The following is a 10,754-nucleotide window of genomic DNA, read 5'->3' as shown; positions in this document are numbered from 1 at the left end:
GGAGCGCGGTACTCACTACCATTCGTCATGATCAGGCACCGGTTGGGCCCGTTGAGTCGTAGGGCGTGACCTTTCCTGTTGCTGTTTAGATCGCCGGCTTGGTCCAAATACGTGCGATGGAGGTATGATTGAGATAGCAGGAAAAATGCGGTACACCGGTGAAATGTCACGAACTTCTCAGAACAGAACGTGCTGCTCAACTCAATTGTCGGCTGATATGAGATTGTGCAGTATTCGGATTGGTCCTCTTCGGCGGCTTGCATTCCCTCCACCATAGTCCCACCAATAAGCGGCTGGATCGATATGCAGCTCCGGCTGACGGGCTGACACTAACATAAGACAACTTCGCGACTTCGACGATTCGCAAGGCGAGTCAATAATAACATGGTTTAGTGACCAAAGAAGAATGACCGTGCCTCCGATCACTGCGTTTCTCCAACTGGATGAAGACCGAACAGCCCAACTGATGCAAGCCGCCCAACGCGGCTTGCTCAGTGAGGTACGGTATTTGCTCTATGGAGTCTCTCCGGATGTACGAGATCAAACTGGTCGCACTGCCTTCTCCTGGGCGGCATCCTTTGACCTGGCGCAGGCGAAAATGGCTACTGATCGCGATCGTCCGGGTCAGTTGATGCAATTGCTTCTCGACCGTGGAGCCGATCCTAACCTTGCGGACCTGCACGGCGAGACCGCTTTGCATTGGGCCGTGAAGGCCGGTGACGAGCAGATGGTGGAGCTTCTCCTGCAAAAGGGCGTGCTGTCAGAGGTGGCCGACCTGCGGGGCCGCACACCGTTGTCGCGGGCCGCCGAACGGGGCCATGACCGGATCGTCGCGCTCCTCCTTGACAAGGGTAAAGCAGACCCGGATAGCAAAGATGGGCGAGGGCGGACCCCGCTCTCCTGGGCGGCCGAGAATTGGCATCTCAAAGCCGCGAGCTTGTTGGTCGATCGTGGAGCCAGTGGAGACATTCAAGACCACGAGGGACAGATCCCTCTGTGGTGGTTGGTTAGTAACACGGCCAGAAGAAGTATGCTAGCGCATGGGGTCATATCACCCGACGTTGATTTTCAGAAGTGGCTGACCGTGCTCGGGCCTGGCCCTGGAATTGAGCCCATGACAAAAGCCCGACGCACGTTCCTGGCATGGGCAAGCGAGCGTGGTGATCGAGAACTGGTCCACCATCTCTTAAGAACCACATGGGCAGACCCTAATTCAATTGATCGTTATCGCAAAACGCCCCTCATTTATGCATTGGAATGGAGCCACTATGAAGTGGCCGATACGCTTATGCTGGGCGTTGGGGATGATGTAGACCGAAAGAAGGACGTTGTGTCTTTGCCTGTGATGATTCAAGAAGGTCGTTCGCGACTACTGAAACCTTTCCTCGAACGGTACAAGCCCAGTCTAGAAGGAGAGGACGAGTACAGCTCAATTCCCTTGATGAGGATGGCACTCCAGCAGGCCGATAGACCCACCGTGGCTGCTCTCTTGGAGCACAAAGCTCGCATCGACGAATTGGAGAACGGGGACTGGTTCGGCCCTTGTAGTGAAGGGAAACCGACTGTGAACCTGATGCCGTCACGCAATCTTCCCACCCAAGGCCAACATTCGATCCCGGTGATGGACATGACTATCCCAGAAGGTGATCGGGCAGGCCTGATTGCCTTGATGAATCATCGGCTGAACATGCTGGATCTCGACGAGGGTTTGAACTTCGGGGCTTATAGCCGCGGAATCAAGCCCAGTGTAGTTGTTGATCTTGTGGCTCTGCGGGACGGACGCAGAAAGGCCCGGTGGTTAACAGCCGATGTATTGCAGAAAGAGATCAAAGCATTGCCCAAGACAGTCGACGAAACCCATCTGATGTAGGTCATTCGTATACAGTCACTGTTATGTGCCTCTGTTTTTGACTATTGAGCACAGGCTCTTCCGAGAGAACTATGTCTGGGAAACGTATTGCCCACTGACAGAAACGCCTAATGAGATGAACTTCTCTCTGGGACATAAAAGTCCCTGCAGGACATTCACACTGTTTATTCGACTGGATATAAAGATAGGGGACTTGCTCACAGATGACGATGACGAGAAGGGCACGGTCCGAATTGTCGAATGGGCAATGCTGGAGGCACCACCGAAAGCAATTCACTACTATAGCAATCTGCCTTATGGTTGGATTCCACAGAATGATCTTGAACTAGTGCAACTGTTCATGCAGACTTGGCGAGAGGACTGGTTGATGATCTGCCGAGAGGCCAGGAGGTATCTCGGACGACTGGTAAGCTTTGTCAATATGCTCGATGGCGGCTGGTACTGATGACCGCAGCGCACGCATCAATTGTCTGCGCGGGGAAAAGATGATCGACTCATTGATTCCATAGCCAAGCACATGCAGCGATGGACTCACGTTCAGGGATTGCTGGCGGAGCAGCTAAGCCAAGTCCGAGACTTTGTCACCCAGTATCAGCGGTTCAGCGAGACGCGCAAATTCACCGAGCAGATGCAGGATATGATCTCCGAGCTCGAACGGGATATATCAGGACAGATCGATAAGCTGGAGCAGACGGTCCGCGACCTGCTTCAGATTGTGAGAAACTCCAGTCTCATCTTCGCTGTATTGTCCGCTGATATGTACAGGAATTTGCATGGGTGTCGATTAACGAAGCACATCGATCGACTAGTTTGGCAACTAGTATGAAACGACTTAGTTGGATTACGGTAGGATGTCATCTGCAGAGGACCTATATAGCACTGACGAGCTGTATCTTCGCAGTTTATCTTTCTTCCTTTGACTTTCGCCTCTGTGAGCATTCCCTCTGTGGCAGTGCAGAACAGTTTACTCACCTTGTCTAGAGCTTATTCGGTATGAATGTGGATATCCTGGAAGATAACCCATCCTGGCGTTGGTACCCTCTTATTGGGGGCGTGCTACTGCTCCTGTCTGTCGCCAGCTGGGTGTTTTTCAAGTTCATCAATGTGAGTCTCAAGCTGGAGGTTCTCACCGCAACCACTGACCAACGACTAGGTGGAACAATGGTTGGAGCGTAGAGTCGAGGATATGGCTCGCAGAACAGGTCGCTCGAACAAGGATCCTTTGTTGGTATAATAGAGACCTTTGTATTGAAGGAAGCCCAAGGAAGAGATGAAGTTCGTTTTCAGACGTCAGCCGCGATCTGAGGTTGATGCTAAAGAGACGTAGACTAAGAAGGTTGGCTCCGCATCCTTCCCACTGCGAGCAAACGGCACAAACAGAGGTGATGGATAAGATCAATCGAGGGACCGTTGGATTCATCCATCATTCCTTCTTCCACTTCACAGCACCAGAGCCTATGATACACATGCATCAAGCGTGGTATAACAAACACGTGCTCGTCCAAGAATCTGGCCAGTTTGTGCTTATTACCACACAGACGACTTGCCCATCCAGAATCCACTTTACTTGAGCACCTTCCAATGCAATCCTTGTCATTCTACTCTAGCCATCGCTAACTGCGTCTACTCGAATGTCCAGACCAGTTTGGCTGACAGCTTTAGACAGTCCCCTTCAGGGCTTCTTCTTCTCGAAACGGTTGAAGGGAGACTTGTTTGGCACGAGCATAAGCCACATCAAATATATCGTCCCCGGCGGAAAATATCCTCAATGAGAGGGCATGAGGGTCAATATCCAAACCAGTCAGAGGCAACATTCTCCGTGAAGGGAGAAGCGATCATTCAATTAAATTCTTACTTGCAGCTAGGGGAGAGACCTGAGAGCGAAAGACACAATCACTCTCCAGTCATCGAAGGAAGACTGCTATAACCTACACGGACAAATCAGGGAATTTGGAGACATGATCCGAGACTGAAGAACACCCATGAAACGCTGGAAGTGCTCAGCTACACAGATCTCAGCTTCAAACTGCCTGGATGCTTCTAATTACTGAACCTCAGCAGGCTTTGCATGACAACAACACTTCGAAGAACATATTAAAGAACGCATCGAAGAACACACTGAAGAAGGCATTGGAGCTCCTCATGCCAGTCTAAAAGACCGAGGATCTGCTGCTTACGGACGGGTGGCAGCGTGCATTGGCACTAAACACGCTCGAGGAAGCCGATACAGACGAAACCATGAGTATCTGACGGATTGATAGCCTGTATACAGATGACTTGACTGATTTCAACCTGCTTCACGCACAATGTTTAATATTAAGATCATTCCGCAGCCTGTGATGATCAAGTGGTCTGCCTGCTCTTGCACTATTTGACCGCCGGGCAATCTGAACATATAACATGATCACACACCGCACATCGTGGCTGGGTGTCATGCTTCGGGCCATCATCACATTGGCATTACACCATAAATCAGCTCGCTTCGAATAATAAGTTGATGTGTGCGGGATTGTTCTTCAGAACATACGCAGAAATACAAGTAAGGGCTTGTCACCATAAGCGATAAGCTGCTGATCCACCTGATTAGTTGACGCTAGTCGTGGAACAATGGTTGGGAAATTTGAGTTCCTCTGTCGCTGAGGTGATGCAAGGCTAGCAGCCATCGTAATCCTAGAGTCTTCACACATAGCGATAGGTGGCATTGCAAGAAGCACAAATTTGAGAGAAGGCATAGAAGAGGGACAATTCGAGTCTTTTGTGTGAGCGGTAATGCGGGGGAATGAGCCGATTACCTACAAGCTCCGCATCACCTTACTCGACCAAACCTCTCAACCTATCTCTAGGCCAGATCAAAGATTTCAACATTCAAGTCACAACAGAAGCAGGCTATGCTAGCCCACGATGACTATAGACCTGCATAGGTTTGCACTTCATCGATCGAGATGGCAGCTGCCCAGTCTCTTTTGGATGAAGTACATGAGGGACTACCAATGAGGCCGGCTGACACCAATCTCCATACGCTTGGATCGATCAGCAACCATAACGTTGTTCTCATTTGCTTGTCAAGTTGCATGTACGGTATAGCCTCCGCAGCCGTAAAATCAATCGGCTGCTGACTAGTACCTAGCTTCTGCTCGGTTCAGTTTGTGTTGATGGTCGGCATGGGGGGAGGGACAAGGAACAGAAAGCGATGGGGATGTACCAGCGAGCACATGCAGGCTACGCGAGAAACCTGAGTCACGATCACGTCAAGACTCGCGAGACGGTGGAGAAAATAAGCCTTCTATCCTCGTTATCGAGGCCCAGCAAGCGAAAAGTGATGATTGAGTTCTTCCGTGGACGTATATGATAGCCCTATCTGGTCTCCTTCTAGCTCTTACTATGGACGAGTTTCACGACAGTTTTCAGCCCCATGAATATTGCCGCACTTTCGGTCCACCGAGATGATGCGCATATGATATCCAAGCTGGTTTGATCCTCTATAACCCACTGTCTCTGGGAGAATCAGACATGTTCGACCGATTGGGCCGATAGGAAGGCGATGATAAGGGGGCTATGAGCGCAACAGACCGCAACAACTGGCCAAAGGGACTTCAGACCACGCATGAATCGCAAGGGGTGCCAGTTTTCTCAAGCATGTATAGTATGTGTGCACACACGGGCAACCATTACCCAGCATACCCACGCGCAATTCCTAAACAGTCCGCACTGGAGCTTAGCCCCCATTCCCTCAGGCACCCAAAACATACCCCTCGGTCCCCTCATCCTCCTTCTCCACCCGAATCTCATTCCACTCTACCCCCTCCAGCACGGCGACCCGAACCGGCACGACATCCAAGTTCCGCCTGACCAGCTCCTGCTTCTCGGGCGACAGCCTCACCACCACCGCCGACGGGGGTCCATGCAGATGCGTGTAGAGCTGCACGCCGCAGACGCCGCAGAAGCGATGGCCAGTGAATTGCCGGCCAAAGCGATACTCCCGGAGCTGGGTGCGGGGATCCTCAATCGCCACGGCGGACTTGGCCGGGTAGATGCAGACATTCGCGTTCTTGGACTCGTCAATTCTAGCAAAATCAATCGAGTGGGGAGGTGGGGGGGGGGGGATGACTAACCCGTTGGCAGATACTGCAGTTATCCTCCTTGATTTGGACGTGGCGGAGAGGCGGGCTCGTCACGGTGAGCTGGATCGCACCGCAATGACAGCCTCCCTGGTATACCTCCAAGGCGTCCGAGGTGGTCGGTTGCGGTTCGGTGACGGGCGAGTTGCGGTTCTTCGGGAGCGGGTGGCAATCTGCGCCCGAGCTTGGATTTAAGCATGGTTTATACACTGTTCTGTTGAGGAATTGGCGCCTTACGTGGTCACGGAGAGATGGAACGGATTCACGTCCAGCAATGCTCGTGCCTACCAGGGGATCGTCTTAGCGATACTTAAACATACTGACAGTTTGCAGATTGCAGGGGAAAGGATCGGACGCCTCACGCTGACACCTATACGAGCCTGGCCTGAGACGATAAGGTGGTTGCGGACCGTGAGCTGGGTGCCGCATGTAGCACAGAACTAGGACAGGTTACCAAGTAGATCAAAGAAGTCAAGTCCGTGGGGCCAAGATTGTATCCCGGCAGGTGATTCGGGGCACTGTACCTCATGCTCCCCCTTCTGCGACTTGTATCTGGCTAGGGTATCGCGCCCCCTGGTGAACTTCAGCTCATTGTCTTCGGCGAAGATCCATGGACAGCCTGTTTTCGCACAGAGTCTACACGGACATGCGAAAGTCATCTGAAATGGTCTGGCGAGATGGATCTCGAAGCGCACGGCGCCGCAATGGCAGTTGCCTGGATATGTGGTTGGTTCATCTTGAGCCATGGTATCTGAGGATTGAGCTTCCGAGACGAGCCTGAACGAAATAGAGATTAGAGGTGAGGGGATCACGAAAGACGCAGGTGCTTTTAATTTGAATAAAGACAGTCCAACGCCTTATCAGTTTATCGCCGAGCTGAGAACCATTTATAGGACCGGTCGACCGGTCTTACATCCGACGATGACAAGGGTTCGAGTGGTGAGATGGAAGGGGGGGATCCGATCCCGGTAGATATCGCTTTGATGTGGGGATGTATCTGGAACATAGAGACGGTGTAATTAGCAGAGATATATGCGCGAAGCTCAGTTCACTTGAATCTGATAGAGTCAAGGCCGAAGTCCAAGCTCTATAGCCTTTTACTTCCGATACGGATGTTGGGACTGGAGCATGTGCTCGTCGGGAACAATCGCCTACCTAATTGACTAGCGTATGTCAATCTAGTGACATACCGAACACAGTGGCTCACGTATGTACATTCAGAACAATTGTTGCGCTTGTTCTCTTCAAATTTCAAGCGTACATGCGCTACTCCCATTCACAGCGATCACACCTGCTCTCTTTTCGCTAGGTAACTGCCTACACCCCAATTTGTGAGTATGATACCCTGCACAAGTACTATTAACACGGCCTGGCTCGGGCGCCATTACCCAAATATCCAGCGATATGCTATTGTTTAACACAAATAAATCTCCGTCCAATAACCCACATCAACCCAACCTCAACCTCATGAAACAAGTCCCAGCACGGGGCACATAATCCCCAAACGCCTCACAGACCTCAAACCCCTGGCCAGCATAGAACTCCCTCGCCGCCGCAAACGAGCTGTCAGTCCCCGTCTCCAGACTCAACCACACATACCCCCTCCTCCGCGCCTCACGAATGATATGCTGTACGAGGGCGCGCGCCACACCCTTGCGGAGATGCGCCGCCGCCGTGCGCATGGACTTGATCTCGCCCGCCGTCGGGGAGAGCTCTTTGAGCGCGCCGCATCCCAGGAGATCCGGGCCGTGCCAGGCCGTATACATGGAGATAGCGGGTTGCTGGAGGGCCGTGAGGTCGAGGACGTAGCAGGACTCGGCGGGCGATTTGCGTTGGAGGTCGGCGATGTGGAGGGCCAGGAGGGCGCGGGTCTCCGGGTGGGAGAGGTCGTCGAGTTTAATGAGCATGATGGACGGAAATGCAGGAGCTGGCTGGCTTCGATGAGATGCAACAAGGGGCTTTTGTTGATGAAAGCGTGGCATGAATGGTTGATTGATAGTAAGCTTGACGGGTGAGTCATACCGCTTTTGGCGTGAGAATAAACTTTGATACTATCATGGTATAATCAACAATTTGAAGAGATCTATGTTCTATTTTAGACTTTTTGTCATCTCTTATCTTCTATTTACAGTATCAGTAGATACACATATCATATCAAGGGTACAGGCTTCAGAACAAGAAGCTTTTTGTATGTTCAGCATAGCACTACCAGTCTCAATGTCTCACACAACAACAGCAGTCTTGATCCTTGTGTTGGATTTCTCTTTGAGTTGATTTTATCTAACTCGGAATATTTCCCAGTATGGCCCTCTCACTTCCAAGTTCTATGGGCAACTGTCTCTCGGGTTTCACCTCGGCCAGCACAAAACACTAGATCTAGTCTCTCTGAGAAAATGAATTGCGGAACACTATTACAGTAGAGCTGTTGAGTCTTATACCGCTGAAGATGTTGCTATCGGAGTTTTTTTCTCATTCTTATTGACTTCCTGATCAAAGTTCTTTAGGGTCTCTCCGCTGAGTTCCTTAGCCGAGATACTCATGGAGAGTAATTAGGTATAAAGACACAAGATCCTCTACTCATTACCTCTGTTGTATCTATCACTGAGAAAAGTCGGTTCGAGGGAAAGCCATCAACAACCGAAAGTTCTAAGACAATTGATACTCTCCACGACAGTAGAGTCACCCCCTTCAATTGCTGGAGGTTGACCCGAAAAATTCTTTATCGCATAGACCGTGTAACGCAGAGCAGCTCATGATCAATCTTTACACATAAGGATCCTCACAAGAAGGGCTCTAAGCAAAATCTTATAGTTCGGAATCTATTCTGCCCAGCGAATCTACCCAGCGAAGCAAACGCAAACTATAAGCATACAAAGCAACCCACTTAAATGCAACAAATGGCACCGAGCCTCGGTGGCCCATTGGTCATCAGTATTTGGAGCGAACACTGCCGTAGCGCACCCCGTTGAATTCCAGCTCGAACAACAGAGAAGCAGATGTAGGAATCATGACTAGATCATAATAAACCTCATAATACTCAACGCCCTTGAGATTGCACATCTTAACAAAGAGATCCCTAGGAATCCGGCTGAGATCTGCTTCCACGGTGCATAGCCGCATGGTCTCTATGGCTGGTAAGTAAAAAAAGACTATCATTCACTTGTGCGACACTCACGATTGCTCACGGCTGGGGCTCTGTCACTGTCGGAGAACAAAAGGTCTTCCTTCACACACAGCCCGTGTTCTGGACTTGCTTCCAGTAGACGGTAAAATGACACTCTGACCGGTTTGTTCTCCGATACAACCGAGGACTGGACCGATTAGCCCGCTTGAGTCTCTGAATGAAGATGCCAAGGAACGGCACATGTATGATGAATCAAATGCTGGCAGAATCAAAGCCAGTCGAGGAATTGGGCGACGAAACGGCGCCAGCGCATCCGGTGAGTGATGTTCAAACCATCCGGCTGCTCCGTCACCACGCTAAGCGAAGTTCAGAATTTAACACACTTCCTTTCTGGCTCTCAAAGGAGGATGTCAAGCGGCAAATGATAGCCAAGCAGGAAGCCGAATCCATGCATAAGATAAACACAGCAGTGCAGCTGGCGAAGCAAGAAGCAGCGGTGCGAAAGGAAGAGGAAGAGAAAGAGAGGAGAGAACAAGTCTGGCAAGAGCGCTACCAAGGTCTAGTCAGGCAGCGGTTGGCAGACCGAAAGATAATCCAGCAACAATAACGCCTGTTGCTCCAGGCACGTGAGGAAGCGATGGCGAGGGACGGACGTCACCGGGAAGAGCTCGATCGCTTGTACTCCAAACTGAATGCTCTGCAGACTGGCACCTTCAAGTTATTGGGGGATGATCTGATTGTGAATCAGATGCGCCGGCTGAATCAACTCCTCGACAACTGGGTCAAAGTCAACTTCAAAGATGTGGCAAAGATAAAACCAGAATCGATTGAGGCAGACGGGCAGCTCAACGCGCCCCAGCGACGGGCCTGGGTTCATGCCACTGCCGCCAGTCTTATCCATGCTGAGATATTTGAACCCTACCACTTCTGGTTGCCTGAAAACCCTCTGGGAGATTTTCTGTCTAAGATAGAACTCAACGTCCGAGACAACTGTACGTATCTTGCGACTGGAAGTCTTGACATATACGAGTCAGTACTAAGTCTCAGCAGGTTCAGAGATTGAGCTCAATGTGTGGAGGATGGCTACAAGCGTGGCAATCCAGGCGGGCTCAGGTCGTCGATGCGAGCGTGTGATCAGCCGCACCGTCCGGAACGCTGAAAGAATACTCGCGGATTTTTCTTCCACTCAAGAAGAACAAAGACAGGGCCAGCTTCGAGGACTGCTGTGGAAATGCGCGGATCTCAGGCATGCTTTGAGCCAGCAGAAACAACGGTTCTTCTTCTGCTGCAGTCCACTGGGAGTGATGTTTGACCCTCAGTCTATGATTTTTGGTGGAGGCGATGAGGAACCAGCCTCTATAGTTCGATGGTCTTTGTGGCCGGCAATCATGAAGAGGGTTGACAAGCGCAGTTCTGTTGTGGAGCCAGAATTAGTCTGGACAATGGAGTCATGAGAAACAATTCCACTCCGATGGGGGAGTGCATTGCGTCGAACTTGCTAACGGACAGATTTGCTGAAGGTGATCCATTTTGGCTATGGCTCGCTTGAGTTGAAGTTCTATTGGCCTCGCACGCCCGCGAAAAGAATACACTGATTATTCATATACTCTCCTTGGGTTCGTAGACGTTTATAGCCAGCGGC

At 51.0% G+C, this 10,754-nt stretch overlaps 5 protein-coding genes across 5 annotated transcripts; 3 read left to right on the top strand and 2 right to left on the bottom strand.

Moving 5' to 3' along the window:
- Positions 1-2,178: 2,178 nt before the first annotated feature.
- Positions 2,179-2,977, top strand: BO95DRAFT_273763 (uncharacterized protein). The gene is made up of 3 exons (XM_025581603.1): positions 2,179-2,276; positions 2,325-2,585; positions 2,636-2,977. Exons 1-3 carry the CDS (start codon positions 2,211-2,213, stop codon positions 2,849-2,851), a joined length of 543 nt encoding a protein of 180 aa, XP_025437830.1. The 5' UTR covers positions 2,179-2,210; the 3' UTR covers positions 2,852-2,977.
- A 1,814-nt stretch (positions 2,978-4,791) lies between these two features.
- On the top strand, positions 4,792-4,986 carry BO95DRAFT_373527 (uncharacterized protein; the record flags this gene model as incomplete). Its single annotated transcript, XM_025583055.1, has 1 exon — positions 4,792-4,986. A coding segment is annotated over one exon (195 nt), but the record flags the coding sequence as incomplete, so codon positions are not given.
- Positions 4,987-5,208: 222 nt separating this feature from the next.
- BO95DRAFT_518059 (GFA family protein) lies at positions 5,209-7,016 on the bottom strand. Its single transcript, XM_025591940.1, has 5 exons — positions 6,513-7,016; positions 6,351-6,428; positions 6,226-6,272; positions 5,983-6,172; positions 5,209-5,918 (listed from the first exon to the last, which is right to left on the bottom strand). Exons 1-5 carry the CDS (start codon positions 6,732-6,734, stop codon positions 5,601-5,603), a joined length of 855 nt encoding a protein of 284 aa, XP_025437828.1. The 5' UTR covers positions 6,735-7,016; the 3' UTR covers positions 5,209-5,600.
- A 181-nt stretch (positions 7,017-7,197) lies between these two features.
- On the bottom strand, positions 7,198-8,027 carry BO95DRAFT_447109 (GNAT family N-acetyltransferase). The gene has a single exon (XM_025587546.1). The coding sequence runs from the start codon at positions 7,893-7,895 to the stop codon at positions 7,437-7,439; it is 459 nt and encodes a 152-aa protein (XP_025437827.1). The 5' UTR covers positions 7,896-8,027; the 3' UTR covers positions 7,198-7,436.
- A 1,308-nt stretch (positions 8,028-9,335) lies between these two features.
- Positions 9,336-10,697, top strand: BO95DRAFT_485586 (uncharacterized protein; the record flags this gene model as incomplete). Its single annotated transcript, XM_025590406.1, has 3 exons — positions 9,336-9,674; positions 9,735-10,104; positions 10,163-10,697. The coding sequence occupies 3 exons, from the start codon at positions 9,336-9,338 to the stop codon at positions 10,564-10,566; spliced, it is 1,113 nt and encodes a 370-aa protein (XP_025437826.1). The 3' UTR covers positions 10,567-10,697.
- Positions 10,698-10,754: the final 57 nt, after the last annotated feature.

This window comes from Aspergillus brunneoviolaceus (assembly GCF_003184695.1).
Source record: "Aspergillus brunneoviolaceus CBS 621.78 unplaced genomic scaffold BO95scaffold_81, whole genome shotgun sequence".
In the NCBI taxonomy this organism is placed as follows: Eukaryota; Fungi; Ascomycota; class Eurotiomycetes; order Eurotiales; family Aspergillaceae; genus Aspergillus; species Aspergillus brunneoviolaceus.
This window is presented reverse-complemented; position numbering and strand designations above follow the sequence as displayed.

What these genes read in the sequence shown, in the direction of transcription:
- BO95DRAFT_518059 (XM_025591940.1), bottom strand. Translation starts at nt 6,734, where the DNA reads ATGGCTCAAGATGAACCAACCACATATCCAGGCAACTGCCATTGCGGC. An exon ending in AGGCTCGTATAGGTGTCAGC is followed by an intron (nt 6,273 to 6,350) that starts GTGAGGCGTCCG and finishes ATCCCCTGGTAG; the next exon opens with GCACGAGCATTGCTGGACGT. An exon ending in ACTGCAGTATCTGCCAACGG is followed by an intron (nt 5,919 to 5,982) that starts GTTAGTCATCCC and finishes GACGAGTCCAAG; the next exon opens with AACGCGAATGTCTGCATCTA.
- BO95DRAFT_447109 (XM_025587546.1), bottom strand. Translation starts at nt 7,895, where the DNA reads ATGCTCATTAAACTCGACGACCTCTCCCACCCGGAGACCCGCGCCCTC.
- BO95DRAFT_273763 (XM_025581603.1), top strand. Translation starts at nt 2,211, where the DNA reads ATGCAGACTTGGCGAGAGGACTGGTTGATGATCTGCCGAGAGGCCAGG. An exon ending in GGAGGTATCTCGGACGACTG is followed by an intron (nt 2,277 to 2,324) that starts GTAAGCTTTGTC and finishes TGATGACCGCAG; the next exon opens with CGCACGCATCAATTGTCTGC. An exon ending in TCCGCGACCTGCTTCAGATT is followed by an intron (nt 2,586 to 2,635) that starts GTGAGAAACTCC and finishes TGATATGTACAG; the next exon opens with GAATTTGCATGGGTGTCGAT.